Genomic DNA, 26,503 nt, shown 5'->3' on the forward strand with positions numbered 1-26,503 from the left:
AGTTCAAATGGCATACATCGAAAGGTGGGATAAGGAAGTCAAATAAAGCAACTAGATGCGTGGCAAAAACAGACGGGGGAGGGGAGGCAGATAAGTCTGTGTAACACATACCAAGATACTGCTATGTAGATTTAGGGCGGGTGGTGTGTATGTGTAAATGAACAGCGTCCTGCTGATAGATCTTACCCACAGAAGGAATATGAATATACTCCTCACAGGACCTCCAAGTCATCCATCCATCTATCAGAATCTGATGAATCTGTAGCTGGGCTTCTGCTTGAGCTTTTGCCATGACTTCTCATCTGAAGCGTTGTGCAGTGCTGACATATCCCCTGGGGCTGGGGATAACAAGCTGATGGACAGGCCATATGAGGAAACACCTGTAGGTTGAGTAGAGCCAAGTCACATGACGAATGACGTCAATGCATTTCGCTCACGTGACTGTGAGCTTGCTTAAGAAGCTTAGGGTAAAGGTGATGGACTGGCCAAGCATGTCTCCAGACCTAAACCCTATTGAGCATCTGTGGGGCATCCTCAAACGGAAGGTGGAGGAGCGCAAGTTCGCTAACCTCCACCAGCTCCGTGATGTTGTCATGGAGGAGTGGAAGAGGACTCCAGTGGCAACCTGTGACGCTATGGTGAACTCCATGCCCAAGAGGGTTAAGACTGTGTGGGAAAAGGATGACCACTATTCACAATTTGGGCTAAATTTGGACATTGTCACTTAGGGGTGTACTCACTTTTGTTGCCAGCAGTTTAGGCATTAATGGCTGTGTTGAGTTTTTTTTGAGAAAAAAATTGCACCATTATGCAAGCTGTACACTCCTTACTTTACATTGCAGTAAAGTGTCATTTCTTCAGTGTTGTCACATGAACAGATATAATATATTTACAAAAATGCGAGGGGTGTACTCACTTTTGTGAGATTATGTATGTATGTATGCATGCATTCGCCTCTGCGCTGGGGGACAATACCACTTTAACCACTTTACTACCAGTCACGTAACCTCTACGTCGGCTGACTTTGAGTGGTTATACCGGGATGATGCCTCTAGCTAGAGGCATCATCCCGGTACCGTTGTTTGAAGCCGACGGTCGGCTTTCCGTCGGTAACGATCGATGCGGCTCGGGAGCCGCTCGATCGTTACCCGGGGGGGCGGGAGGGGACGTCCCCCCCCCCTCCCGCCGCCTTCCGCGGCTTTGCTCGGGGCTACCGTCCCACCGGGAGCCCCGAGCACCCAGCCGGCACGTCCGCCGGCTGGATGGAGTCCCGATGAATGCCGGAAACGGCATCGATCGGGTCTCCGATGACGTAACCCGGAGGCGGCGTCCATGACGTCACGTCCGGGTTACTGTGCTGCAAAAGGCGGCAGATCGCCAGAGCGTGGGCAATAATTAAAAAAAAAGAGCTACACTCTAACTCTAAACTGGTAACCGTTAAATAAATTTAAAGCGTCGCAGATTGAGATCTCTATTGACCGTAGTTTGTCGCCATCCCACGGGGGGGCGCAATTTTAAACCGTAACATGTTTGGTATCTATTTACTCGGCGTGACATCATCTTTCACAATATACAAAAAAAATGGGCTAACTTTACTGTTTAGTATTTTTTAAATGCAGTGAAATGTGATTTTTCAAATTTTTTCCAAAAAAATGGCGTTTTAAAGACCGCTGCGCAAATACCGCGTGACAAAAAATTTTGCAATGACCGACATTTTATTCTCCAGAGTCTTTGCTAAAAAAATATATATAATGTTTGGGGGTTCTAAGTAGTTTTCTAGGAAAAAATACTGGTTTTAACTTGTGAACAAAAAGTGTCCGAAATAGGGCTGGGGCTTAAGTGGTTAAAGCCTTTCTTTTTTTTTTTTTTTTTTTTTTTTTCTTGAAATCACTTCTATTGCTATCACAAGAAATGTAAACCTCTCTTGTGATGATAAAGCAAGACAAGACCCCAGATCTCTCCTTTTACCCTTGAAAGCATCAGAGCAAAAAAAACATTGATCTGATGCTTTCCAAAAAAAAGTTTACATCCACCCTAAACCAGAAGTGATGTCGCTCCCGGCCTTCTAGATCATAGGTGTGAGGAGAGACCATCTGGTTTCTCCTAACCTCTATGGGCAGCCGCACGAACCCCTGAACCATTGCCAGGGTTCGCCAGTGACAATGGTAGGCCCAAGAAACACTAGTTGGTGGGGTGTGGGGGGTCAGGTAATGACCCCTCCTGTCGCTTCTAAAAGCAATACAGTGGCTCGTATCACTTTTAGTAAAACCTTGCTGCTTGCCTGCAGCAGGGCTAAATGTAAAAAAAAAAAAACGCCTACTCAGGACTGCATGTCCCAGGTGTTGGACGATGCGATTTGTGCATTCCTGTATAAAGTCCAAGATTAATTTCTGTGGTTCCCACACACTGAAGACCTTCCAGGGGTATGTCCACAATGACAGATGAAACCTTGGAGCTCTAATAGGTCCAGCATCATCAGTAATGTAAGACAGGCTTTCCCTGTGTACTTAACACCAGTTCTGGACATCAGACATGCAACAAAAGCAGATTTCTTTGCTATTATGGCCTAATTTTCCTAAAACCTTTTGTCCATAGGCCAGAAACGCTACACTCCTCTATTTCCCTTGACAGTGTACAGGATTCGTAAGCAGAATTTCCTTGGATGTTCTGGAAGAAGGTGTTGAGAACCCTGATTTTTGTTGCAGATGTTTTTCCTTCCCTGCATTCTGAGGTACAAGACTTGGCTTCGCGCCAGATGTTTTCTACTGTGGACACTCTAATTGATGCAAGGTGCACTCTTCTTTGCCCAACAGCACTTGACTCTATAGAGTCCGGGGTACACCACAAAATAGTTTCCATTGCTTCCCCCTGCTCGCTTCTTACCTTCGTCTGCCAGTTTCAAACCAAGAAAGCAGACTTGAAGAGGAAGTAAACCCTCCTCTGACACTTTTACCTATAGGTAAGCCTATGTTGAGGCTTACCTATAGGTACTGTAAATATCTCCTAAACATGTACCGTTTAGGAGATATTTACCTTACATGCAGCCAGTGACGTCACTGGCGCATGCGCTCTGAAGGAACGGCCGCTCGTGCCGTTTCTTCAGTGCCCCGTGCCGTGACTGTCGGCTCCTGCACGCGTGCGCTGGAGTGACGTCACCGCGGCTCCGGCCAATCAGATGGCCGGATGCCGCGATCCCGGAAGACGGGCGACTGGACATGTCCCCCATCATACAGGTGAGCAGACGGCATGGCGGGGGCTCGTTCGAAGGTAAGTATTTCATAATGAGCTAGTATGCGATGCATACTAGCTCATTATGTGTTTCCCTTACAGGTTGCAAAAAAAAAAAAAGTAATATGGGTTTACAACCTCTTTAATGACTGCCTTGTACCAACTTCTGACACTCAGTGGTTGTAGTAGTTCCTTTCGAGCAACAGTTTCAAGGTTACTCTTCAAACTTATTCACAGTGTAAAACCAAATGCGCATTGGCCTAATAGACTTAAAATCTCTAAACGGATTTCTTTATGTGCTAAAATTCCAGATGGCATTGACAAGATCTTTCATCTCTAAGACTATTCTGGCATTGGTAGACCTACAAGATGCCTATCTACACACCTCAGTTTTCCTCACACCAGGGTCTTTTGCTTTGGAAGACCAACCGTTCCAATTGGTAGTACTACCATTCTGTCTCTCCTCTGCACCCTGAGTGTGTACAAAAAGGGTTGCCCCACTTTTGGCTCTTCCCAGGTCAACCCATAACATGAATTACCTGGGTTATCTGGACTACTGAAGGACTCCTCAGACTCAAACTTGGCTATTAATGTCCAGAGGATGATGCAGTTTGTTCAAAGCTTTGGCTGGATAATGGACTTTCCAAAATCTTCCTCCAGCCCTTACACCATCTGGAGTACTTGGCTCTAATCTTAGATACAGCCCAAGCCAGGATCCCCCCCCCCCCCCCCCAAGAAAAGTTGCGTCCCTCACTCGAGCCCCTAAGTCAAAACAGCACCCCTAAGTTTGCTTCTGCATGAGGATTCTGGGCTTAATGATAGCCTTTGTTGAAGCAGTTCATTGTGCCCAGTTTCACTCCAGACCTTTTCAATACAACATGCGATGTAGAACAAGCAAATCCAATCCTTTGATTTTCCAGCCAGCCAAAGCAGTCTGACTTGGTCGATCCCGGATCCCCCCCCTCCTCCTAAAAATGGGAGTCTACTTCACACACTGGAAGGTGTTGACAACAGATGCCAGCCTTACAGGTTGGGGCAAAGTTTACAATATCCTGACTGTCAGGGTGACCTGGAAACTTCCTACCAACGTTTTGGCACTGAGAGCCATCAGATTACCTCAACATTGGACTCCCTTCTACAAGGTCACCCAGTCAGGGTACCCTCAACACCAGAGCAGTTATAATCACCATCTGGGGGCACCAGAAGTCATGCTGCCCCAAAAAGAAATGAGCCTGATGCTCTCCTGGGCAGAAATTCTTGGACATTCATATCACTGAAGTGGACCATTGGTAGGCTGACTACTTCAGCCACTGATGCCTAGATCTAGGGGAGTGGTCTCTGTAAAAGGAATAGAAAAATTGCTTGTGGTTATAGCCTTAGGCTGTGATTGCACAAAAAGACAAGTTGGTTGTACTAAAGTTGATCAATAGATCAACTACTGTATAACAAGCTGAAGTCCAACCCTATGTATCCTTTGATGGCCACTTTACTTTATAGCACCCAAGAAGTCTTTTTGCCTTCCTGCAATGTTTAGGCTTTAGGAAAAGGGCTTTCATTCTTTAGATGAATATATACTTCACCCGCTTTTTGGACACTACTAATGACTTCAGTAGATCAGGTTTTTCATAAATCCATAAAGGGCGGACACCATGCTCCTGTTCTCCTGAGCCAAGGAAGGCTCTCAAATGGGGGGGGGGGGGGTTGCTGGTTATCTGGGTATTAGCATCATGGGCCCACCTTTTCTTGTTTGTTACCCTTTTTTTCCCTTTTTTTTTCTCTTGTTTATGGCTCAGCACAAAGAATTGGAGAAATCCAGAGGAGAAAGGTGCCCGGCTTGCACAACTAAATTTGAGGGCTGGAACAAACCACTCTGCAAGCTGTGTATAGATAATTTAGTATATAAAGAGGATACGGGGGCATGTAAGGACTTAATTACTGGGGTGAAAGAGATGAAGGCAATTAAGTCTATGCTGTTGAACCTTAAGACCCCAAAACGGCCAACCAAAGTACCCCTCAGAGTAGGGTGAGAAAGATCTGGATTTCCTGGAGGAGCGAAGTGAAGCAGCTTCATCCAAAGACATTCCAGAATATGGGACAAAATCGCCTAGATACAAGCTTTCACTCAAAGAGGTGGATGCCTTGCTGGGCATGATTTATGAAACTCTGAATATTAAAGAGGAACTGGTTTCTCTGTCCCTCCATGACCAAATGTACCAAACCCTGAAGGAAGGTCAAAATAGGGTGTTCTCAGTACAGAAGGCGTTATCGGACTATCAAAAAAAAAAAAGTGGATGAAGCCTGATAAATTTTTTTTTTTTTTTTTTTTTTTTTTTTTCTTTCAAGAAGCTTGAAAAGCAGGTTCCCCTTTAACAAGGACCCCTTCTGCGTGTGGAATAAATTTCTGAAGTTAGACTCAACTTTTTCGCAATGCGCTAAGTCAACAGATCTCGCTTTTGAGGACATGGGGGTCCTTAAGGAACCCATGGACAAAAGGATGGAGGTTTTACTGAAGAGGTCATGGGAAGTAGTTACCACTAATTTAAAGCCAGCAATGGCTACAATAGTGGTGGCCTGTAATTTGGAGGTCTGGTTGGACCAGCTTCAGACCCATTTGGAAGGGGGGACTTCTCAGAAGGAAATCCTGGATTCCCTATCTATGCTACATAAGGCGGCTGGGTATATGGCAGACACCTCGGCGGAATCTGTCAAGCTCTAAGGCTAAAGCCGCAGCCCTGGTGAATTCTTCCCGCCGTGCCCTGTGGGTGAAATCCTGGTCAGGAGATTCTGCCTTCAAAAATAAGACTTTGTGGCATTCCTTTTGAGTGGGATCTTTTGTGCGGGCCAGGCCTAGAGAAGGTCTTGGACCGAACAGCTGATAAGAAAGCCTTTCCGACTAAAACCAAAAAGGTCCCGGAAAGATTATTTTTTTTTTTTTCGTGCCCCTCGCCAAAGGCCACAGGGGCAGACCCCTCAAGTACCAGTCAACAAAACAGTGGGGGAGGGGAAAGAAGAATAGTGACATCCTTTTTTCCTCTCCTAAAGAAAATCCCAATAAACGGGTCCCAGTGGGAGGAAGATTGGGGCAGTTCCTCCCACAGTGGAAAAAGGTTACCCCAAATGGATTTATACTGAGGATAATCAGGGAGGGTTATCTAATCCACTTCAAGGGCACTCCGCCTGCAAGGACGTTCATAACCTTACCTCCCAGGGATCCTCGGAAGGCGACTGCACTTCTGTCTCAAATTGTTGGCGACCTAGTTGACCAGCATGTCCTTGTCCCGGTGCCCCAGCAAGAGACCAACCAGGGTTTCTATTTGCACGTTTTTATGGTGCGGAAACCGTCAGGCAAATTTCTTCTCATTTTGAACCTGAAGTCTCAGAACAGATGGGCAGCCTACAAAAGGTTTCGGATTGAAACCATCTTTATAGTAAAATTGATTTTTCCCCCAAATTGCTATTTGGCTTCCCTCGATTTGAGGGATGCTTATTTGCACATCCTGATCCACGATGAATGGCAAAACTTTTTGAGGGTGGCAATCAAGTGGGGGGAAGAAAGTCCACCATCTCCAGTTCAGGGCTCTGCCATTCAGCCTGTCATTCTCCCCCCCCCCCCCCCCCCCCCAGGATTTTTACGAAGGTCCTGGCGGAGGCACTGGCCCCCCTGAGACTAAAAGGGATCTCAGTCATCCTGTATTTGGATGACCTTTTATTTATTCCCCCCCCCCCCCCCCACACACACACACACACACTCCTTGCCCCAATTACAAAGGGATCTGCGGGTGGCCATTCATTTTCTGGAAAATCTGGGTTGGTTGACAAATTGTCCAAAGGCATTCGAAAATCGAATGCTCCTTTTTGTTTTGCATTCTGGTAAAATTGGGGTACCAAGCTTCGAAGAACACAATTGCCCGGTGGATCAACAGGCAATTGTGGAGGCTTAAAAAATTCTGAAGGAGTGCCCTTTTTCCCTGATGGCTAACTCCATGCGGGCACGATCTGCTTTTTGGGGTGAAACAAGCTGGGGCGACATCAGAGCAAATTTGCCAAGCAGCAACAAGGTCTAGCTATTCAACCTTCATTAAGCATTATAGACTGGACCTTCTTTCAGCACAGGATCAAGCATTTGGGAGAGAGGTCCTCCAGGAGGTGGTCCCTCCCTAATCTGGTAAGTCCTCATTGATCCTCTCCTGTTCTGTCCTGGACAGACTACTGGAGAAAACTGGTTAGACTTACCGGTAACTCTGTTTCTGGGAGTTGTCCAGGACAGCAGGGATTCCCTCAATATATGCTGTTCTAACCTTGGACGAGTGTTTTCCTTGTTTCAGAAGTCGTTCCGGGGAAGTTCTTGGATAGAAGACTGGGGAAGAGGGATGGTGTCTTAATGGATTTTACCTTGCCTGTCTCTCCTGTGCTGTCCTGGACAACTCCTAGAGACCAAGTTACCAGTGTGTCTAGCTCCTGTGTTTTTTTTTTTTTTTTTTGGCTTCTAAGTAAGGATCGAAAGTACCTCCGTTCTGGTGCCTTTTGCTAGATCTTTTCTACATGGTAGGTAGTAAGGTGTGAACATCAGTGAAGCAGCTGTTGGGTCTAGTTGAGATACTATACAGTATAAGGGAAGTTCCCTCCTGACAAGACCTACCATTCAGCAGTAGTGTTCTACTGGAAGTAGTCCCATTACTGGAAGTGGTTTTTAGTGCTTGCTGTCCTGGAAAATAATTGGATAAAGTCCCAGTTACTTGTTGGTAATGGTATTTCTATGGATCTTCCAAGACGGCAAGCCTACTTTTTCAATTTTATATTTTTAGAGGATTAAAATTTTTTCCCCTTGTTCTCTGGTGGAGATCTTCTTCTACTTTTATCTCAGCTGAGAGACGATTGGGGGGGGGGGGGGGGGATGTAACTATTTTCTGTAGAGGGAGGATCCAGTCTTCTCAGGTTACTATCCTGGATGATTCTTATAAATATCATTCCCGGTAAGTCTAACTGGGAAATTCTGACTGTTATTCACACTTTACAAGCAAATCCAGCCCTGATTAGATTTACCATCACACATGGTAGACTAACTTTACCTGGTGCGAGGACTAGAATTAAAGTCACAGGAAATATTCAATCATGCTAATTGTGGTCCTCTATCAGTTTGGTTTTGACCAGGATCTGGCTCAGTACTCCCAGGGGAAAGGTTTATGCTTTATCCATTTTATTCCAGAAACTAATTGCCTCTCAATCCCTCCATCAAGACTGTACTTCACGGATAGCTGGCATGGGAGTTTCTGCTCAGAAAATCGCCCAATTTAACCTGCTGCGTCACTTTGGGATCTCCGCCTGGTGCGCCTCAATACTTCAGAGACCTCCCTTTCAGCAAATACGGGTTATTCCATTGGAAGACCTTTACTTGTAAGGTTGCTTTCCTGGTAGCCATTACATCAGTTAGGCATGTTTCTGAGTTGTAAGGTTTTTTTTTTTTTTTTTTTCTTTTTTTTTGATTGACACTTAAACATGAATGAGGATTATTTGCAACCTATATCTCATTGTGTTTTTTAGAGAATCATACACATAGCTATCCAGTTCAAAAACTGAACCCAAGTAATTGTTTGTCTTTGCAATTAATAGGTAGCATTCATTTTTGTCAGTGTTTACAATTGTCTTCAATGTTTGAATTTTGTTCTAAGCTTTAAGGCATTGTCTAAGGAAAATATCCAAAGTGCCTGCATTTATTGAATTTTTAACATGGATTAGGTATGATTTGAATATTTGTCCAGTGTGGTAATTCTTTGACTTTCTGAATGCTAACTTGTACTACAATCTTGGGGTGGCATTTTGGAGCAACGGATGTTTTTCCTAGGCAACCTTTGTCCCTTAAAGTGTTGCTAAACCCACAACCGTAAAGAGATATCAGTCTGTATATGCAGTAAATCATGCTTGTTATACTCACTGCAGCTTTCTCGGCCAGCAGAATACGACGGTTACTGCTAATGGCTATAGTCACCAGCAGTAATCGTATGTAGAAAAATGCAACAGGCTGGTTGTATCCAAGTAGATCAACCTTGGTACAATTAGCCTGCCCATACATGGATTGAAATTCAGCTGGTCCCGGCTGAACCATCTGCTGAATTTTGATCTGTGTGTTTGTGTTTTTTTTTTTTTTTTTCGGTTTAGACATTTTGTTTGTTTTACAATCATGTTTACGCCCTCATGTTTATACGGTTTGTGGTCTTTCTAGGGCTCCATTCACATATGTGGCTGCATTTTCTGTGCAGGAGTCCAGTGCGGTTCTGTTAACCGGTTCAGGAGCGAATTTTCCTCTGAAATCACACCTGAACTAGACTGAAAAACGCACAGGACTCTTTAAAATGCACTGCAGCCACCCTGCACGTGTAAAATGGCTACAGTCAGAAGGCTGCCAGTTCACATTTGATGTGAATGGGATGTGACTTAACGCACATCCGATTCACATATATGTGAATGGAGCCTTAATTGCAATATTCTTGAAAGATTTAATTTCATCCCCTTTTTTTTTTTTTTTTCTATTTTCTTGATTAGTTGGTTGAATTAAAGAATGGTGAAACCTACAACGGGCACTTGGTTAGCTGTGACAACTGGATGAACATCAATCTACGTGAAGTAATTTGTACTTCTAGGGTATGTTTGTTCTTGCACTTATGTTGTATGTATCCCCCCCCCCCCCCCCATCCCTTTTGTAGCCAGTTTGACAAACAGTCTTTTAGTTTATGATTCACCAATGCATACACTGTATAATGCCTGCAACTGAAAATGTCCATGAATGTGAAGATCATTTGCACAGAAAAAAATTAATTAAAGTGATTGACATTTTCAGCATATAAAAGATATCGAACCTTCCTCGTGGCATTTCTAAACCTAGATACCCTGCCCGACTAAGATGGGAAGCAGAAAGTTCTTAGGACCCCAAGAACTTTCTGCTTCCCATCAGACTACACCTCCTTAGGTATTTCGTGCGCCAAGTTTACAGGTGATGGAGATGCTTTATGCTTCCCCCAACAGACCAGATCAATATTGCAGCATCATTTCTACAGGCTTTCAAATCATATTGGATTTGTATCCTTTTAAAATTCAAATACATTTTATTGGCAGGACCATATATATATATATATTATATAAATTTTTTTAAATCCACAGCTTCTCATGTCTGTCTGACATGCTGTCACATATTGTGCAGATATTTTCCCCATTGGCCCCTCTTCTCCCAGAAGAACTTGAAAATGGTTCTCATTCTCCAGGACTCCCTGGTCATATTGCTGGCACAGTCTACTTTCCTTGGGCTTGTAGGTCTGTCTGTGCCATCCTAATTAAATTTCCAGGCTGTTGGTGCTCAGGGTTTGTCTGTTTTGGGGTCTTGTAGCACCTCCAAGTATGGGGCTAGTTCGTAGTCTTTCTGCAGTAACTGGTAAAGCGTTTCATTTCTCCATCATATATTTACTTGGAATCATTCATTTGTTGTTTTTTTGAGATTTTGTTCTATCCCACTTCTTTTTTTTTTTTTTTGCTAAAACACTAGGATAGTGTGGGCTAAGTGGAGTCAAGGTTGTTGGGCAGAGATGGACTGCCTATAGGAGTCTACCCATGGCCAGTGTGTTGTGGCCAAGGAATAACCTGAGGTGCATCTTCTGTACAGGGTAGCTAAAGATGAACAGAATTGGAGGAGAAAAAGAAATAATGGGAGAATTCATTGGGTTAGTTTAAACTGGAGTTTTTATAAACTTCTGTACATATTGCCCAATTTTTAGGACTCTTGTGGAGTTGTAGAGCCTAAAGCCAGTCCCTCTAAGCAAGGTTTGAGGTGTAAGTATGTGTATGCTCCCGCCTTTTTGTGGGACCTGATCTAGAACACCAGAGTAGTTATTAGCGACCCTGACTTTGCCTTTTCTGACCTTGCTTGTCCATTGATTGGGTTTGTCCAGATATGAGTTTTAGGAGTTGAGATACTCTATATATGTACCTTGTCCTCTCTATGTATGTACCTTGTCCTATCTACTAGTTCAGGTCTTTCAGTGCGGTTACTCAGCTGCTCTTAGGAGATTGAGCGTTCTTTTTGACAATTGCCTTGTCAGTGGGCAAAGTGGTCCACTTTCAGGCACGCTTTCTCTGATTGAAAACTTGGATGAAGCTGTAGCGAGGGAAATGGAGAAATGCTGTTTGTTGTTAAAGTAGAGCTATATGCGCTTAAATTATTTTCTGCCATGTGTGTCCCATTGTGCAGATTTCCCTTTACTTCATGTCCTGTAGCTAAAGACGAAGTGAGGGGAAATCCCAACAAATTAAAGCAGTAGTAAATTGGTAAAAATTCCCTGCAAGGCAATGTCATAATGTGCTAGTATGCATCGCATACTAGCACATTGTGAAGCTTCGTTCTAAAGTTTGCGCCGGTGACGTCACTGCACTAATTAATATATATATATATATATATATATATATATATATATATATATATATATATATATATATATATATATATATATATATATATATATATATATATATATATATATATATATATATATATATATATATATATATATATATATATATATATATATCTATATATATATCTATATATATATCTATATCTATATCTATATCTATATATATATATATATATATATATATATCTATATATATATCTATATCTATATATATATCTATATATATCTATATATATCTATATATATATATATCTATATATATATATATCTATATATATATATATATATATATCTATATATATATATATCTATATATATATATATATATCTATATATATATATATATATCTATATATATATATATATATCTCTCTATATATATCTATATATATATATATATCTCTCTATATATATCTATATATATATATATATCTATATATATATATATATCTCTCTATATCTATCCTTAACAGTGTAAGTTTAGAAGATAGTCACAGTACCTACATGTATGCCTTAATATAGGCTTACCTGTAGGTATAAGTGGTGTAACAGAGTTTACTCCACTTAATAGGGATATCTTTGGGGACCCCCAGGTCACCAAAGCTAGTGTCCCCATTGGACGATTTCCTGTTTTTCTGGGGACAACCCAAAATTTGAGATTTTATTTTTTTCTTCTTTCAATAAAAATGGTAGACAGGAAAAATGGAGAGGGTGAATCTACCTAACTGGGACACTGGCAGGTATTCTAATCCCTCTCCACTCTATCCAAAACAAAAAAAAAAAGTTTTACCTTTTACTTTAATGTAAACCAACTTAAAAATATTTGAATGTTTTGATTTTCTTACACATTTTGTATGATGTAGATAAAAGTAAAGGGGTTATGATATGGGTTTAAATTATTCTCTTAACAGGATGGTGACAAATTTTGGAGAATGCCTGAGTGCTATATACGTGGTAGCACAATTAAATACTTGCGCATCCCTGATGAAATTATTGATATGGTGAAAGAAGAAGTGATGTCAAAGGGCAGAGGTCGTGGTGGAATGCAGCAGCAGAAGCAGATGAAAGGAAGAGGAGGTGGTGGAGCTGGACGCGGTATGTTTATTTTTCTAAAGCGCAAAATTAGAGCCGGTTCACACTACCATGACCAGAAAGTCGCCCCGTGACTTGAAGAGACTTGTTTAGAGACTTGTTTAGAGACTTGTTTAGAGACTTGTTTAGAGACTTGTTTAGAGACTTGTTTAGAGACTTGTTTAGAGACTTGTTTAGAGACTTGTTTAGAGACTTGTTTAGAGACTTGTTTAGAGACTTGTTTAGAGACTTGTTTAGAGACTTGTTTAGAGACTTGTTTAGAGACTTGTTTAGAGACTTGTTTAGAGACTGGCCACTTTGTCTGTGGGGAATGCCTGGCTAATCTCTTTCTTCTTCCTGGAAAGTCTGATAACAAGTCGTGTCAATTAAGATAAGGAGGCGACTCCCATTGAAGTATATGGGACAGTCGGATCACAGGTCGCCTCAAAGTAGTACAGGACCCTTTTCTGAAGTCGAAGCGACTTCAGTAGTGCCAATTAAGACGGCACTGATTGATTTAACATTGCTTTTGTGTCAAGGGACCTGGGGCTACACAAGTCGCCTCACAAGTCGTGCTAGTGTGAATGGGCTCTAAATGTGCAGCGTTTAATTTCGTTGACACAAACGGTGACAAAAACTAAACGCCACATCTTTGTCCACTGACGAAAGCTATGACGAAAATTGATTACGTTTTCGTTAAGCTAAACGAAAATGTGATTCAGGGATTTTTACCTCCTGTAAACTTTCTGTGGCGCTCCGCCTGCTTTCACTCTCAGCAAGGAAGTGACTCAAGTCTGTAGCGTGCTTCACTTAGCAGTTGGCAGCACTGTGCAGCTAGCTTTACAGTCGTCCTGAGTCCCCAGATGACTGTCAAGAGCAGAACTGTAATACAGGCCTCCAGACGAGAGTCCCACTCACATTGACTGTCCAGAGCAGAGAGTGCTGTGAGTGTACATTACAAATACAGACTATCTAGAGCACTGTGCATTGTATAGAAAAGGGAAACCCGCGTGCTAAGGCCGCCACAATATGTAGACTTAGCTGTTAGCACAAAACCCAGAGTTTCACAGTATAAAAAAACATGTGCAGCGTAAAAAAAAAAAAAAATCAATAAATGCGAAAATAGTCACAAACATATATAAACAAACCATACGTGATATTATTGCTCATACGTGATATTATTGCTCGTATGTGCAGATTTGACATGCTCATAGTAAACATATGGACTGAAATACCAGTGCAACAGTACAATCCGTAAAGTGACCGTGCATATATGACCATACATAAGCAAAAAGCATATGAAATGCTAGCTGTAATTCATATAATTACAGTGCATCCAGAAAGTATTCACAGTACTTCACTTTTTTTACATTTTTTTTTTTTTTTAGGTTACAGCCATGCTCCAAAATGCATTAAATTATTTTACTCAAAATTCTGCAAGCAATACTCCACATGCACAGCCTTTACTCGATACTTTTGTTAGAGGAAGTAAAGTTAAAAAAAAAAAACCGAGAAAAAAAAAGCCCTGTAAAGAGAGAGGCATAATGAGCTAGTATGCATCGCATACTAGCTCATTATGTAGTACTTACCTTAAAACGAAGCCCCCGCCGTGCCGCCACCTCAGCGACAGGACGGCGACATGTCCTGCCGTCCCGCTTCCGGGTTCGCGTCCTCCGGCCATCTGATTGGCCGGAGGCGCGATTACATCACTCCCGCGCATGCGCGCGGGAGCCGCCGTTCACGGCACTGAGCTCTGAAGGAACGGCACGGGTGGCCGTTCCCTCAGAGCGCCTGCGCCGATGAAGTCATCGGCAGTTTGCGCTGTAAATATCTCCTAAACGGTGCAAGTTTGGGAGATATTTATAGCACCTATAGGTAAGCCTTAATATAGGCTTACCTATAGGTAAAAGTTATACAAGAGGGTTTACAACTTCTTTAAAGCACCTTTGGCACCAATTAAAGCCTCAGGTCTTTTTCAGTGTTAAGTTATAAGCTTGGCACACCTATTTTTGGGCAGTTTCTCCCATTATTTTTTGCAGGACCTCTCAAGCTCCTTCAGGTTGGATGGGTAGGGTCAGTGCACAGCCATTTTCAGATCTCTCCAGAGATGTTCAGTCGGGTTCAAGTCTGGGTGTAGCTGGGCCACTCAAGGACCTTCACAGAGTTGACCAGTAGCCACTCCTTTGTTATCTTGGCTGTGTGCTTGGGGTCGTTGCTCTGTTGGAAGATGAACCTTCACCCCTGTTGGAGGTCCAGAGCACTCTGGAGTAGGTTTTCATCAATAATGTCTCAGCAAATTGCTGCATTCATCTTTCCCTCGATCCTGACTAATCTCCCAGTTCCTGCGCTGTAAAATATCCCCACAGCATGATGCTGCCACCACGCTTCACTGTAGGGATATTAGCCGGGGGGGGGGGGGGGGGGGGCTGGTTTCCTCCAGACAATAACGCAGTCTTTCAGGTGCCTTTTGGCAAACTCCTGGTGGGCTGTCATGTGCCTTTTTACTGAGGAGCTTCAGTCTGGCCACTTCTACCATACAGGTCTGATTGGTGGAGTGCTGCAGAGATGGTTGTTTTCTGGAAGGTTCTGTCAGTGACCATCAGGTTCTTGGTCACTTCCCTGACTCCCCTGATTGCTCAGTTCGGCCGGGGGGGGGGCTACTCTAGGAAGAGTCCTGGTGGTTCCAAACTTCTTCCATTTACGGATGATGAAGGTCACTGTGCTCATTGTTACCTTCAATGCTGCAGAGATTTTACTGTACCCTTCCCCCAAAACTGTGCCTAGATATACAGTCCTGTTTCGGAGGTCTACAGACCATTCCTAGGAATTTATGGCTTGGTTTGTGCTCATACATGGATTGTTAACAGTGGGGCCCTATATAGACAGGTGTGTGCCTTTCCAAATCATGTCCAATCAACTGAATTAACCACGGATGGATTCCAATCAAGTTGTAGAAACATCTTAATGATTTTCAGTGGACACAGGATGCACCTGAGCTCAATTTGAGTATGATTGCAAAGGCTGTGAATACTTATGTACATGTTAATATTTGCTTTTTTATTTTTAATAAATTTGAAACCAACTTCTTTTCAGGTTGTCAATATGGGGTATTTGTAGAATTTTGAGGAAAATAATGAATTTAATCTATTTTGAAATAAGGCTGTAACCTAAAATGTAGAAAAAGTGAAGCGCTGTGAATACTTTCCGGATGCACTGTATATGAAATGGGAGACCTTTTTGTGAATAAACATTCAATTCATATGGAGTGCTAGTGCAGAACAGTCTCCAATGCCAGAAAACAAATCATTGCTAATACAGAGGTCTTTAGACCTAAAAAGACAGTTCATGAGATGGACAATAGTGTCAGAGCAGAAGTGGAAAAGATCCAGATTCCCGGAATGGAGGGATATAGGGATCACGCCACGCTGGTGTTGTAAAAAGGAGGCTTACCAGAAGCATCTAACTGCAATGAAGCAGTCAGTATGGGCCTTAGAATAGTATACAGCGCCAATCCCGGTTTCCCTCCTGGTACAGGACAGTGACTCAGCAAGATAGGTCTATAAAGTTCACCGGTACTGGTTTTACATGTGGAACTTCACTATGGTTTGCCTTTTTCACCTATTTTTATACATATGTGTTTATTAAAAAGTATTATGCTTGCAGGTCATCTGTATACAACACTCCAATGTAAAAACACCCCAGCGCCAGATTCCAAAATGGCTGCGGTGAGATCGCACAGTAAGCCCGTGCATCCTAGCTCTGCCCTACGTGTGTCATCATTGATGACGTCATGAGGGGCCATGGGCCACAGTGTGTGCATTACAGGCCGCCTCTGACCACCGGCATCCAGAACACTATGCACTACAGGCCATCCCTCATAACAGAGACCATCATCCAGCACTGTGCAGCATTACAGGCCTCTCAGACCACCATCCAGAGCACTGTGTAGCATTACAGGCCTCTTATGCCTCGTACACACGCAACGATTATCGGCTGACCGATCGGCCGTCTTTTGTCCAGTGTTGTTTTGTTGGTTGAAATGTGCTCTAGACTGCACAGGAATTTCTCTTGCGTCCTCCGACAGTCGCCGCCATCTTCATATTCGTCACAATGGGGTATTAGACTTTGCTCCGTAGGAGTAGCTAGGCAACAGAATATGTCAATATTAAAGCTTTTAACATATCCTCACCCCAGGGTGTGGTCCCCTCAGGCTATACCCTCCTGCTTCCTGTTTCCTGCTTCAGTTTCAATGTCTAGCTTGTCAGGAGTAGCTGGATGTCTCTATGCTGGGCCATTTTGTCTCAGCCTTCTCTCTTTTTTGATTTTTATTTGAGTTTTTTTCTCTTTCTTTATTTAGCTGTTATTTTTACCAGCAATAGTTAGATCTTCGGATGAAGAGGATAATGCGGGCTGCGTCTCGGGCTGACTCCCCTGGTCGCAGGTTGTGGGTCAGTGGCTTCTCAGCCCGCCATTGAGCGTTCAGTCAGGTACCGCTCCTGAGTTTTCTGAACGACCCATCCCTGTTCCGTGCAGGGATGCTAGGGTGAGGTGGCTACCTCACTGGATGCTGTGCGGTTTCTCAACCCACCTTCTGCTGCGTCCTGGATGCGACTCTCCCTGTCTCATGTACAGAGGCTTGTTCGCCTGTGCGGGTCCCCCACGCCATGTAAGAGGTAAGTGTATTCATGTGGGGACCTGTCTGTCTGGGGGGTGTCAGTCTGGGACTGTGTTACCTTGCCCTGTGTTCACACTATTGATGTTTCCCTATCTCTCACACTGCATGCTGTGGGCTGCAAGGAGGGGGGGCTGTGCTGCACTTCTGTGTCAGTCTGAGTGTGTGAACGGCTGTGTGCTGTGGAACTTGATGCTATCATGTTTGGGGCACATTACAGAGCCGCTGCGGCGGTTCACCATGTTCTTTATAACTATGTGGTGTATTTTTATTCCACCTTCATGAGGTGGGGGAGCGGCGGTTTCGGCGCCAAGCGGCGCCATTTTGGCTGTACTCGCTCCGGCCACATGGTACACATGCATGGCAGCCATTTTCTTGTAGCCTCCCATAGGCTTTAATGGAGCGCCCTGAATATCAGCAATTCCTTTTCTACAGGAGCACCGATCTGGCCAGCAGCAGCAGCGGTCTTTCCAGGTTTTTTCCCTCTATTCTCTGTATCCTTGCCTGAGTATACCTTCTCCCTGTGGGGGTCCCTGGTGTGGGTGTGCTTGTGTGGCGGTGGGCTACGTTCGCAGCGCCTTATTTAAAGGGGCGGTCACCCTTTTTATTTTACTCATTTTGGGGCATGGATTCTCAGGAAAGCAAATTTCCTGTCACATTGGTGGGAAGCCAGGGGACTGTGGTTTTCCCCCTCGGGGGGGGGGGGGGGGGGATTTGGCTGCGATTGTGGCTAGCCTTGCGACTCAGGTGCAATTGCTGATGGCTGCTCAATCCTCAAAAAGGCCCAGAGTCTTCAATTTCCTCTGATTCAGAGGGTGTTGGTGATGGGGCTGCTGTTGCTGGGGTCTCCTTGTCGGGGTCCTGTTCCTCCCTGGACCTTGTAGGGTCAGAAATGGAGGCTGAGGGGGTTGATATTTCTCCCCCTGGCTCGTCTGCAGAGCTTGCACTCATGGATGAATTGGTTGCTTCTATCAAGCAAACACTGCGTTTACAGGATGAACCTTGTCCTCCTGCTGCCTTGGCGGCTTATGGGACGCAGAAAAGACGCAAAACATCGCAGGTATTTCCCTGCACTGATGATTTTCATTGCGCTGTAAAGGAACATTGGCGTAATGTACGCAAGCCTTTTGCTATACCAAGTAGGTTTAAGCTGCGCTATCCTTTTACTCCCGCTACTGATGGGCGTTGGTGTGTCCCACCTCCGGTGGGTCACGCGATAGCGGTTCTGAATAAGCCCACTGCGATTCCTGCTGAGGATATCCCGGTGTTCCGGGATGCCACGGACAAGCAGACGGATTTCCTTGCCCGTCATGCCTATTCTATTATGGGTTCTATGCTGAAAGCTTTATTTGCTTCACTTATGGCGGCCCAGGCTGTCGCGAGCTGGACGCAGGTGCTTAATCGCGTCCTGGTGGCTGATTCTGCCCTCCAGGCGACTTTGGATATGGTGGATCAAATCCACCAGGGTGTCATGTATTTGTGTGATGCGGACCTGGATATGGTTCCGTTGACTGCACGTGTACATGGTGTGGCGGTATTGTCTCGCCGTTTTGGTTTGGTTGAAGTGTTGGTCGATAAACCAATCTTCTCGTAAGACCTTGGCTAATCTGCCCTATGATGGTTCTTGCTTTTTTTGGTGAGTCCCTAGATACGTTAATTAGGGGGATCACGGGTGGTAAGAGCACACTCTTACCCTAATCCCACAAGACTAAGACGGCTCCTGGTAAGAAGCCGTGGACTGGTAAGCAAAAGTCCGGCCAGTCCGGTTCAGCGGCCTACAACAGTGCGGCCTGAAGGGGCGCCCTCACCCGACTCTGGGGTGGGGGGACGCTTGCTCGGTTTCCTTCAGCCATGGCTGTCCCGGGTTCGGGACAGGTGGGTTCAGGAAATCGTTCGATCTGGCTACGAGATCGAGTTTCTCTATAGGCCGGAGCGCAGATTTTTTCCCTCAAATCTTCTACTGTCCCCGGAGCGTTTGCGGGATCTGCATCTAGCGGTGCAGGACCCGAGGGCTCAGGGAGTGGTGGTCCCGGTGCCTCATCGGGACAGGTTTCATGGAATCTCTGCGGTCGGTGGTGGCTGCCCTGGTTTCGGGGGAGTTCATGGCTTCCATCGACTTGAAGGATGCGTATCTTCACATCCCGAATTTCGAGGGTCACCAGAGGTACCTTCGATTCGCCATAGCGGAGGATCACTACCGATTTGTGGCGTTGCCCTTTGGTCTCGCCTCGGCTCCAAGGGTGTTCACCAAGGTGCGGGCACCGGTTTTGGCTTTGTTGAGAGCCCTCTCTGAGAGCGTCTCTGTCCTAGGGTATCTGGACGATATTCTGGTTCGGTCTGCAACCAGCCAGGGTCTGGAGAAGGCTCTGTCCGTTACGATGCAGTCTCTGCAGGAGTTTGGTTGGACGATAACTTTTCCAAAGTCAGCACTGTGCCCATCGGTTCGTCTCCCTTACCTGGGAATGGTTCTGGACTCTGTCCAGGCGAAGGTCTTCCTACCGGACGACAAACTCAGGACTCTTCAGGAAGGAAGTCAGGTCCCTCAGGGACGCTCCGTCCTCGTCCACTCGGGACGTGCATGAGATGTCTGGGATTGATGGTCTCGGCTTTCGAGGCGATTCCCTTCGCCCAGTTTCACACGCGGGGTCTCCAAGCGGAGATCCTGTCCAGGTGGGACGGGCGACCGCGATCTCTGGATCCGGATTTCGTTGGGCCATCGCACCAGAAGGGTTCTTCAGTGGTGGCTCCTGTCCCCGCCGGTGTCAGGGGGCAAGTCTTTTCGTCCTCTCTCATGGACGGTGGTCACCACGGATGCCAGCCTGTCGGGCTGGGGTGGTGTTCTGGGCATTCTGTCCGCCCAGGGAACTTGGTCGGAGGGGGAATCCTCCCTTCCGGTCAGCATTCTGGAATTGCGTGCGATGATTCTCTGCCTTCAACGTTGGCCGGACAGGCTGCAGGGCTGTCCGGTTCGGGTGCAGACGGACATTGCCACGGCGGTGGCTTACGTCATTCGCCAAGGGGACACCAAGAGGGCCCGGGTGGCTCGGGAAGTGGCCGACATTCTGTCTTGGGCCGAGACGCATGTCCCGGCGGTTCACATTCCAGAGGTTGGAGAACTGGCGGGCGGATTATCTGATGCCGCCAGTCCCTGGACCAGACCAGGGGGAATGGCCCCTCCGTCCGGGTGTTCTCCAGATGTTGTGCGCGACGTGGGGTCTTCCGGAGGTGGACCTGTTCGCGTCTCGTCTGTACAGCAAGGTGTACAGGTTCGTGGCAAGGCCACGCGATCCTCGGGCAGACGCGTTGGTAGCTCCGTGGCATCAGTACCGACTGATGTATGCGTTTTCACCGTTTCAATTGCTGCCCAGGTTCCTTCGCAGGTTGGTCTCGGAACCAAAACACGGTGATTCTTGTGACACCGGACTGGCCTCGCCGGTCCTGGTACGCAGACCTCGTGCATTTGGCGGTCGACGCCCCGTGGCGTCTGCCTCTTCGGGATGATCTCTGGTCTCAAGGGCTGATATTTCATCCTGCCTTGCAGTCGCTGGCTTTGCCGGCCTGGCTGTTGAAACCGAGGCTCTGAGGGATAGGGGTCTCTCCCCTGAGGTCATTCACACTTTTTGATCGACGCGAGTAGGTCTTTTACCATATTTCGGAGGCCTATTTTGCCTGGTGTGAGTTCAGGGGGTCTTCACCTCGCCCGTGGTCGGTGTCTGGGGTGTTGTCCTTCCTTCGAAAGGGTGTTGACAGCGTTTGGCGCTGGCTATGATCAAGGGTCAGGTGTCTGCGATGGCCGTTCTTTTTTCAACGTCCTATGGCATCTATCTCCTTGATTGGCACTTTTGTTCGGGGGCATCTGGTCCCTCCTAGGAGGGTGCCTCTGCCTCCTTGGGACTGGAATCTTGTTCTGTCCGTGTTACAACATGGTTCTTTTTTGAACGGATCGGGTAGATCTCGTTGTCTATGTTGTCCTAGAAGGTCACCTTTTTTGGTGGCGATCAATTCGGCTCGCAGAGTGTCGGAGCTGGCAGCCTGTCCTGCCATTGTCCGTATCTGGTCAATCACTTGGTTAAGGTGGTCTTGCGACCTAACCCTTCTTTTTTTCCGAAGAGGGTTTCGGGAATTTCACCTCAATGAGGACATTGTCTTGCCTTCGCCTTGCGCGAAGTCTAAACATTCGGAGGAGGTGGTGTTGCACTCCTTGGATGCTGTTCATGGCGATTAGGGTTTACCTAAAATCGTCTGAATCTTTTCACAAGTCGGATTCTTTGTTTGTCCTTCCGGGGGTCCTCGGAAGGGCGTGGCGGCGTCGGCTTCTGCCGTCGCCAATTGGTTCAGACAGGCCGTTGAACAGGCCTATGCTTTGCGGGGAAAAGTTTCCCTTATGCCTGTGAGGGCGCACTCTACCAGATCTCTGAGTACGTCTTGGGCCTATCGTTATGGGGCTTCTGTGGCCCAGGTGTGTAGGGCGGCGACTTGGTCGACCGTGCACACCTTCACTCTGTTCCACAGAGTGGATGTTCAAGCATCGGCAGATGCTTCCTTTGGCCGCAAGGTTCTTAGTGTGGCGGTCCCTTAGGGTCCCTGGTTTTGGTCCTTTGGGCTGTTTGGGATTTCTTTGTATCCCTGGGTTATTGCTCCCGTTGAGCAAATTTTTTCTCGTGTTGCCCAGCTGGTTTCCTTCCTTTTGGTAAGGTTACTTTCTTGATGTGGAGACTGCGTTGCCTTTAGGCGCGGCTGCGTTTCCCACCCCTCATGTTTGCACTGCTTTGGGACGTCCCCATTGTGACGAATATGAAGATGGCGGCGACTGTCGGAGGACGTAAGAGAAAACGGAATTTTTGTAAAATCTTACCTGTAAAATTCCTTTCTCTGAGTCCTCCGACAGTCGCCGCCCCCGCCCCTCTTTTGGGGTTTAGGTACTCTACTGCTATTCCACTGAAACTGAAGCAGGAAACAGGAAGCAGGAGGGTATAGACTGAGGGGACCACCCCCTGGGGTGGGGATATGTTAAAAGCTTTAATATTGACATAGACTTTGCTCCGTAGGAGTAGCTAGGCAACAGACTAATACCCCATTGTGACGAATATGAAGATGGCGGCGACTGTCAGAGGACTCAGAGAAAGGAATTTTACAGGTAAGATTTTACAAAAATTCCGTTTTTCTTGGCCAACAACAACCAACTTCAGAAGTGATGTCATGTGCTGGTCTTCTTTCCGTGTGTTTTTTCTTCTCTGAGCATGCCCAGTCTTGCTCATCTGATTTTTGTCTGCCGAAATCTGTACTGACTGACGGAAAATCGGCCGTTCTGTTGACGGCCAACAAAAATTTTATAGCATGCACACCAGATTTTGTTCGGCCGAAAAGTCAGTCGGTTGTCGGAAGCATCATACTAACAAGCCGAAAATCGGCCGATCGGACGTTGGCTGAAAATTCACGGCCAACAATCGTTGCGTGTGTACGAGGCATTAGACCACCATCCAGAGCACTGTGTAGCATTAAAGGCCTCTCAGACCACCGTCCAGAGCACCGTGTAGCTTTACAAGCCTCTAAAACCAAGGTGCAGCATTACAGGCTTCGTCTGAACGCTATACGACAATATTGCTGCGCTAAATTCATTAAAAAAAATAAAATAAATATAGCGAAAAGCAGCCAACACAAATCTTGAATTGAGAACCGAATAGTTGGATAATAGTATTAATGTGGCGCTAATCTGAACACTGTAGTCACAAAATGTCCATAAATCATAGAGGAAAAACAAAAGTCCATAAGTGTCCAATCCAAACAGTGGTGTAGAGCCACAAGCCCAGAGAGCTACCACCAGAAAACAGTTTACACTGCCTCTTACCAGATGTAAATGACCCTCATTACAAAGGTCATAAACAGCATGTTAATAAGGTACAGGTACGGTTCTCCTCTCTTGTGCTGGCACACGGTTCACTCTCCAACCATATGTAAGCTCAAAAGATATAAAGCAAAACACTCAGTGTATACCCTTTTATAATATTTATTCAGTGCATATGGTTAAAAATTACTTACAAAATCCCAGATATTGTATGACGTTGTGTGTTTCCTCTCAATGCAGTCTGTTACTGCCGATAACCCACCGATAAGATGGCCACCGCGTCTCCTCCGCGTGTGGCGTGCCCTCGCCGTAAGCTCCACCAGAAATAAAAGAAGGGTTGGGAATTTATATGAGAAACATGACAAGGCTGACAGAACAAAAAATATGGTGGTGTGGTGGTTAGCACTTTCACCTAGCAGCAAGAGGGTCGCTGGTTCGAGTCCCAACCACGACACTACCTGCCTGGACTTTGCATGTTCTCCCTGTGCCTGTGTGGGTTTCCTCCCACACTCCAAAGACATGCTGGTAGGCTAATTGGATCCTGTATAAAGAAAATAAATTAAAAAAAAAAAAATTGGCCCTGCTGTGTATGTATGTGAGTTAGGGACCTTAGATTGTAAGCTCCTTGAGGGCAGGGACTGATGTGAATGTACAAAGTATATGTAAAGCGCTTCGTAAATTGACAGCGCTATATAAGTACCTGAAATAACTATATTCAACATTAACAAGGAGATCTAAACATCATGGAGTCTGTCTGGGATTACGTGAAGAAGGATTTGAGGCAGCCTACATCCACAGAAGATCTGGTTACCTCTTCCGAAATGTGGAACGACCTACCTGACGATTATTTATTTTTTCAAAACTGTATGCAAGTGTACCTAGAAGAATTTATGCTGTTTTTAAGGCAAAGAGTGATCGCAGCAAATTTTGATTTGGATTTCTTTTCTGTTTATTTACTTTTCATTTTGTTAGAAATTCAAATGTTAATTTGATAAAAAAAAAATATATATATTTCTGACAGCATTCCTAATAATAATTCACATTTTTTTTTTCACACCTGCCTAAAACCTTTGCACAATATCTTTAGGTCTGTCAGATGTAAGAAGATAAGGTCCTTCCAAGTTTATCTAAATATGGGGAGTGCTGACCTCTGGTGACAGGAGGGTGTGTAGAACCTGTAGAAGGTTCAACAGAACTAGCAGTTTGACAGGACACATGGATATCCAGGTGTTTTCTATGTAGAATCTGTTAATCTAAAAGAAATGGTCACCTATATCCTAGGTTCCAGCTGGGCTGATGAAATAAGAAGTTTCTGCTGGTAGGGTACAATCGGTTTGGCATTTATCTCTGCAGTCCCCTCCCAGGTGGTTTGGGATATCCACATTGAGTACTATACCTGCACATTTAAATACTTTTGTATTATATGTATGTACAATCTGGGGAAGCAGACAAGATCTGTAAAACACATCCGGATTCCCCTTGTTAAATAAAAATCTCAGAGGGAGAGATTACTGCATCAAGATTGCTTGTGACGATGCAGCCATCTGTCAGGATTTTTTTTCCAATCAGCCCGCTGTTTGGTTTGAAAGAAGAAAAAAAACTAAAAATGTGTACACACCCAGCTTAACAGTTCTAACCTTTGTTTAGTTAAATAAATAAAAATCTGGATTTTTTTTTTTTTTTTATTTTTTTTTGCATTATGCAATGGCATGAAAGGGTCACTAGATGTCAGTATTGGAAAATAGTAACTAAGTAAACTCAAATGTGTTATGTTTTCGGAAATGTGTCAGGTTCAATACACCATTTTTATTTTGTGACATCTGTTGACTAAACAAATGACAATGGCTTATATGGCGGAGACTGGCAAACCAGAAAGGTATTGTTTCTCTGAAGAGAATTGGTTGCCATCTCTACACAGAAAAAGGGAAACATGGAAACTTTGTATTGACACTGCCTATTTTTTGCTTTCTTGTGACCTCATATACTGGAATGCGTTTCTACCACTTCTCCTTGTGCTAATGTGTTAGGGTGGTAGACCTGTGGATTGCTAGTGAGTGAAGCACACTTCTCTTAATGTGTTAACCACTAGCTATATCCTGAGTGGTATAGTTAGCTCAAAAAAACTGTTTTTAAATGTGTGTCAAACTTTGCTTTATAGTTCATTAAAATAATTTTGATATGCTAAATATTTTCTTTTTTTTTTTTTTTTCCTACAGGAGGGGGTGTTTTTGGTGGAAGAGGTAGAGGAATGCCTGGAGGTGGCAGAGGTGGAGCCCAGGATAAAAAGCCAGGACGGCAAGCTGGGAAACAATGAATTACAGACTATATATTGGGATTCTTCCTTTTTCTTTACAAATATTGGAGACTGTAATTCTGTTTGACTTTTTGGTCAAGTGTCTGAAGTGGAACCCATCATCAGAATGATCCCTATACCATGTCCTTACAATACAACTCTGCATTATTGTCTTGAGTATAGTTATATTGATGTGAGCAGGTAATAAAAAGCTAGAGGTAAAACCTTTTGATATACTTGCAACCTGGACTGCAATTAAAGTTACATGTTCTAATCCCTCACTACTCTTATCAAAATCAAAAAAAAAAAAAAGAAAATTGCCCTAATACAAAAGCAGTAGTGGAAGTTTTTTGGAATAACTGTGTAGCTTACATTTTATTTATTTTTGTCACTTTGCCCTAGTGGAAAAAGGTATCCTTTAAAAAAGTTTGGGAATCTAAAAAAATAAATACTCGCCTAGATGGCTACAGTTGTCCACCACCTCGAAGACCTAGAACTGAGCGATCAAACTCCACTGATCACTCAGCTTTCGGTCTTCAGCATGCACAGAGCTGTGACTGTCTTTCACTGGCTCTCTATGCCGCCCCTCCAGTGCTCATTAGAGTCCTGAGCTGTGGAGGGGACAGGAGAGCACTGAGAGGCTGAGCTAGTTGCCAGTCTATGCTTCTGGGCAGATCCTGACCATATAGTCGGGATCTTTTCAGAGTCTGAACCGGGTCTGTGACGTCAGCCAACAGTAGGCTTTAGCCTGCTGTTGCTTGAAAATGGGTCACAGGCTAGCAGAAGTAACTGCACACCTGTGACCAACAGGATAAGTATGGACAAAACCGCTTTGGGCATACTTCTCCTTTAAATCAAAAGCACAAAAAATAAATTGACCGGGTCTACAGATTTAACCCCCCCCCCCCCCCCCCCAAGTTTAGATGGATGTGAAA

The 26,503-nt window shown here is 44.8% G+C and overlaps 1 protein-coding gene across 2 annotated transcripts in view; it reads left to right on the plus strand.

Moving 5' to 3' along the window:
* Window positions 1-25,670, plus strand: part of LSM4 (LSM4 homolog, U6 small nuclear RNA and mRNA degradation associated) — a 34,577-nt gene extending 8,907 nt beyond the window's left edge. For both annotated transcript variants that reach the window (XM_082270100.1, XM_082270099.1), the window contains exons 2-4: window positions 9,769-9,867; window positions 12,599-12,782; window positions 25,492-25,670. In XM_082270100.1, coding sequence (XP_082126226.1) covers window positions 9,769-9,867; window positions 12,599-12,782; window positions 25,492-25,589 — 381 coding nt within the window. In that variant the 3' untranslated portion in view covers window positions 25,590-25,670. The remainder of the gene's footprint in view (window positions 1-9,768; window positions 9,868-12,598; window positions 12,783-25,491) is intronic.
* The last annotated feature ends 833 nt before the right edge of the window (window positions 25,671-26,503 follow it).

Source organism: Pelophylax lessonae (genome assembly GCF_965119305.1).
Source record: "Pelophylax lessonae genome assembly, chromosome: 1".
Lineage (NCBI taxonomy): Eukaryota > Metazoa > Chordata > Amphibia > Anura > Ranidae > Pelophylax > Pelophylax lessonae.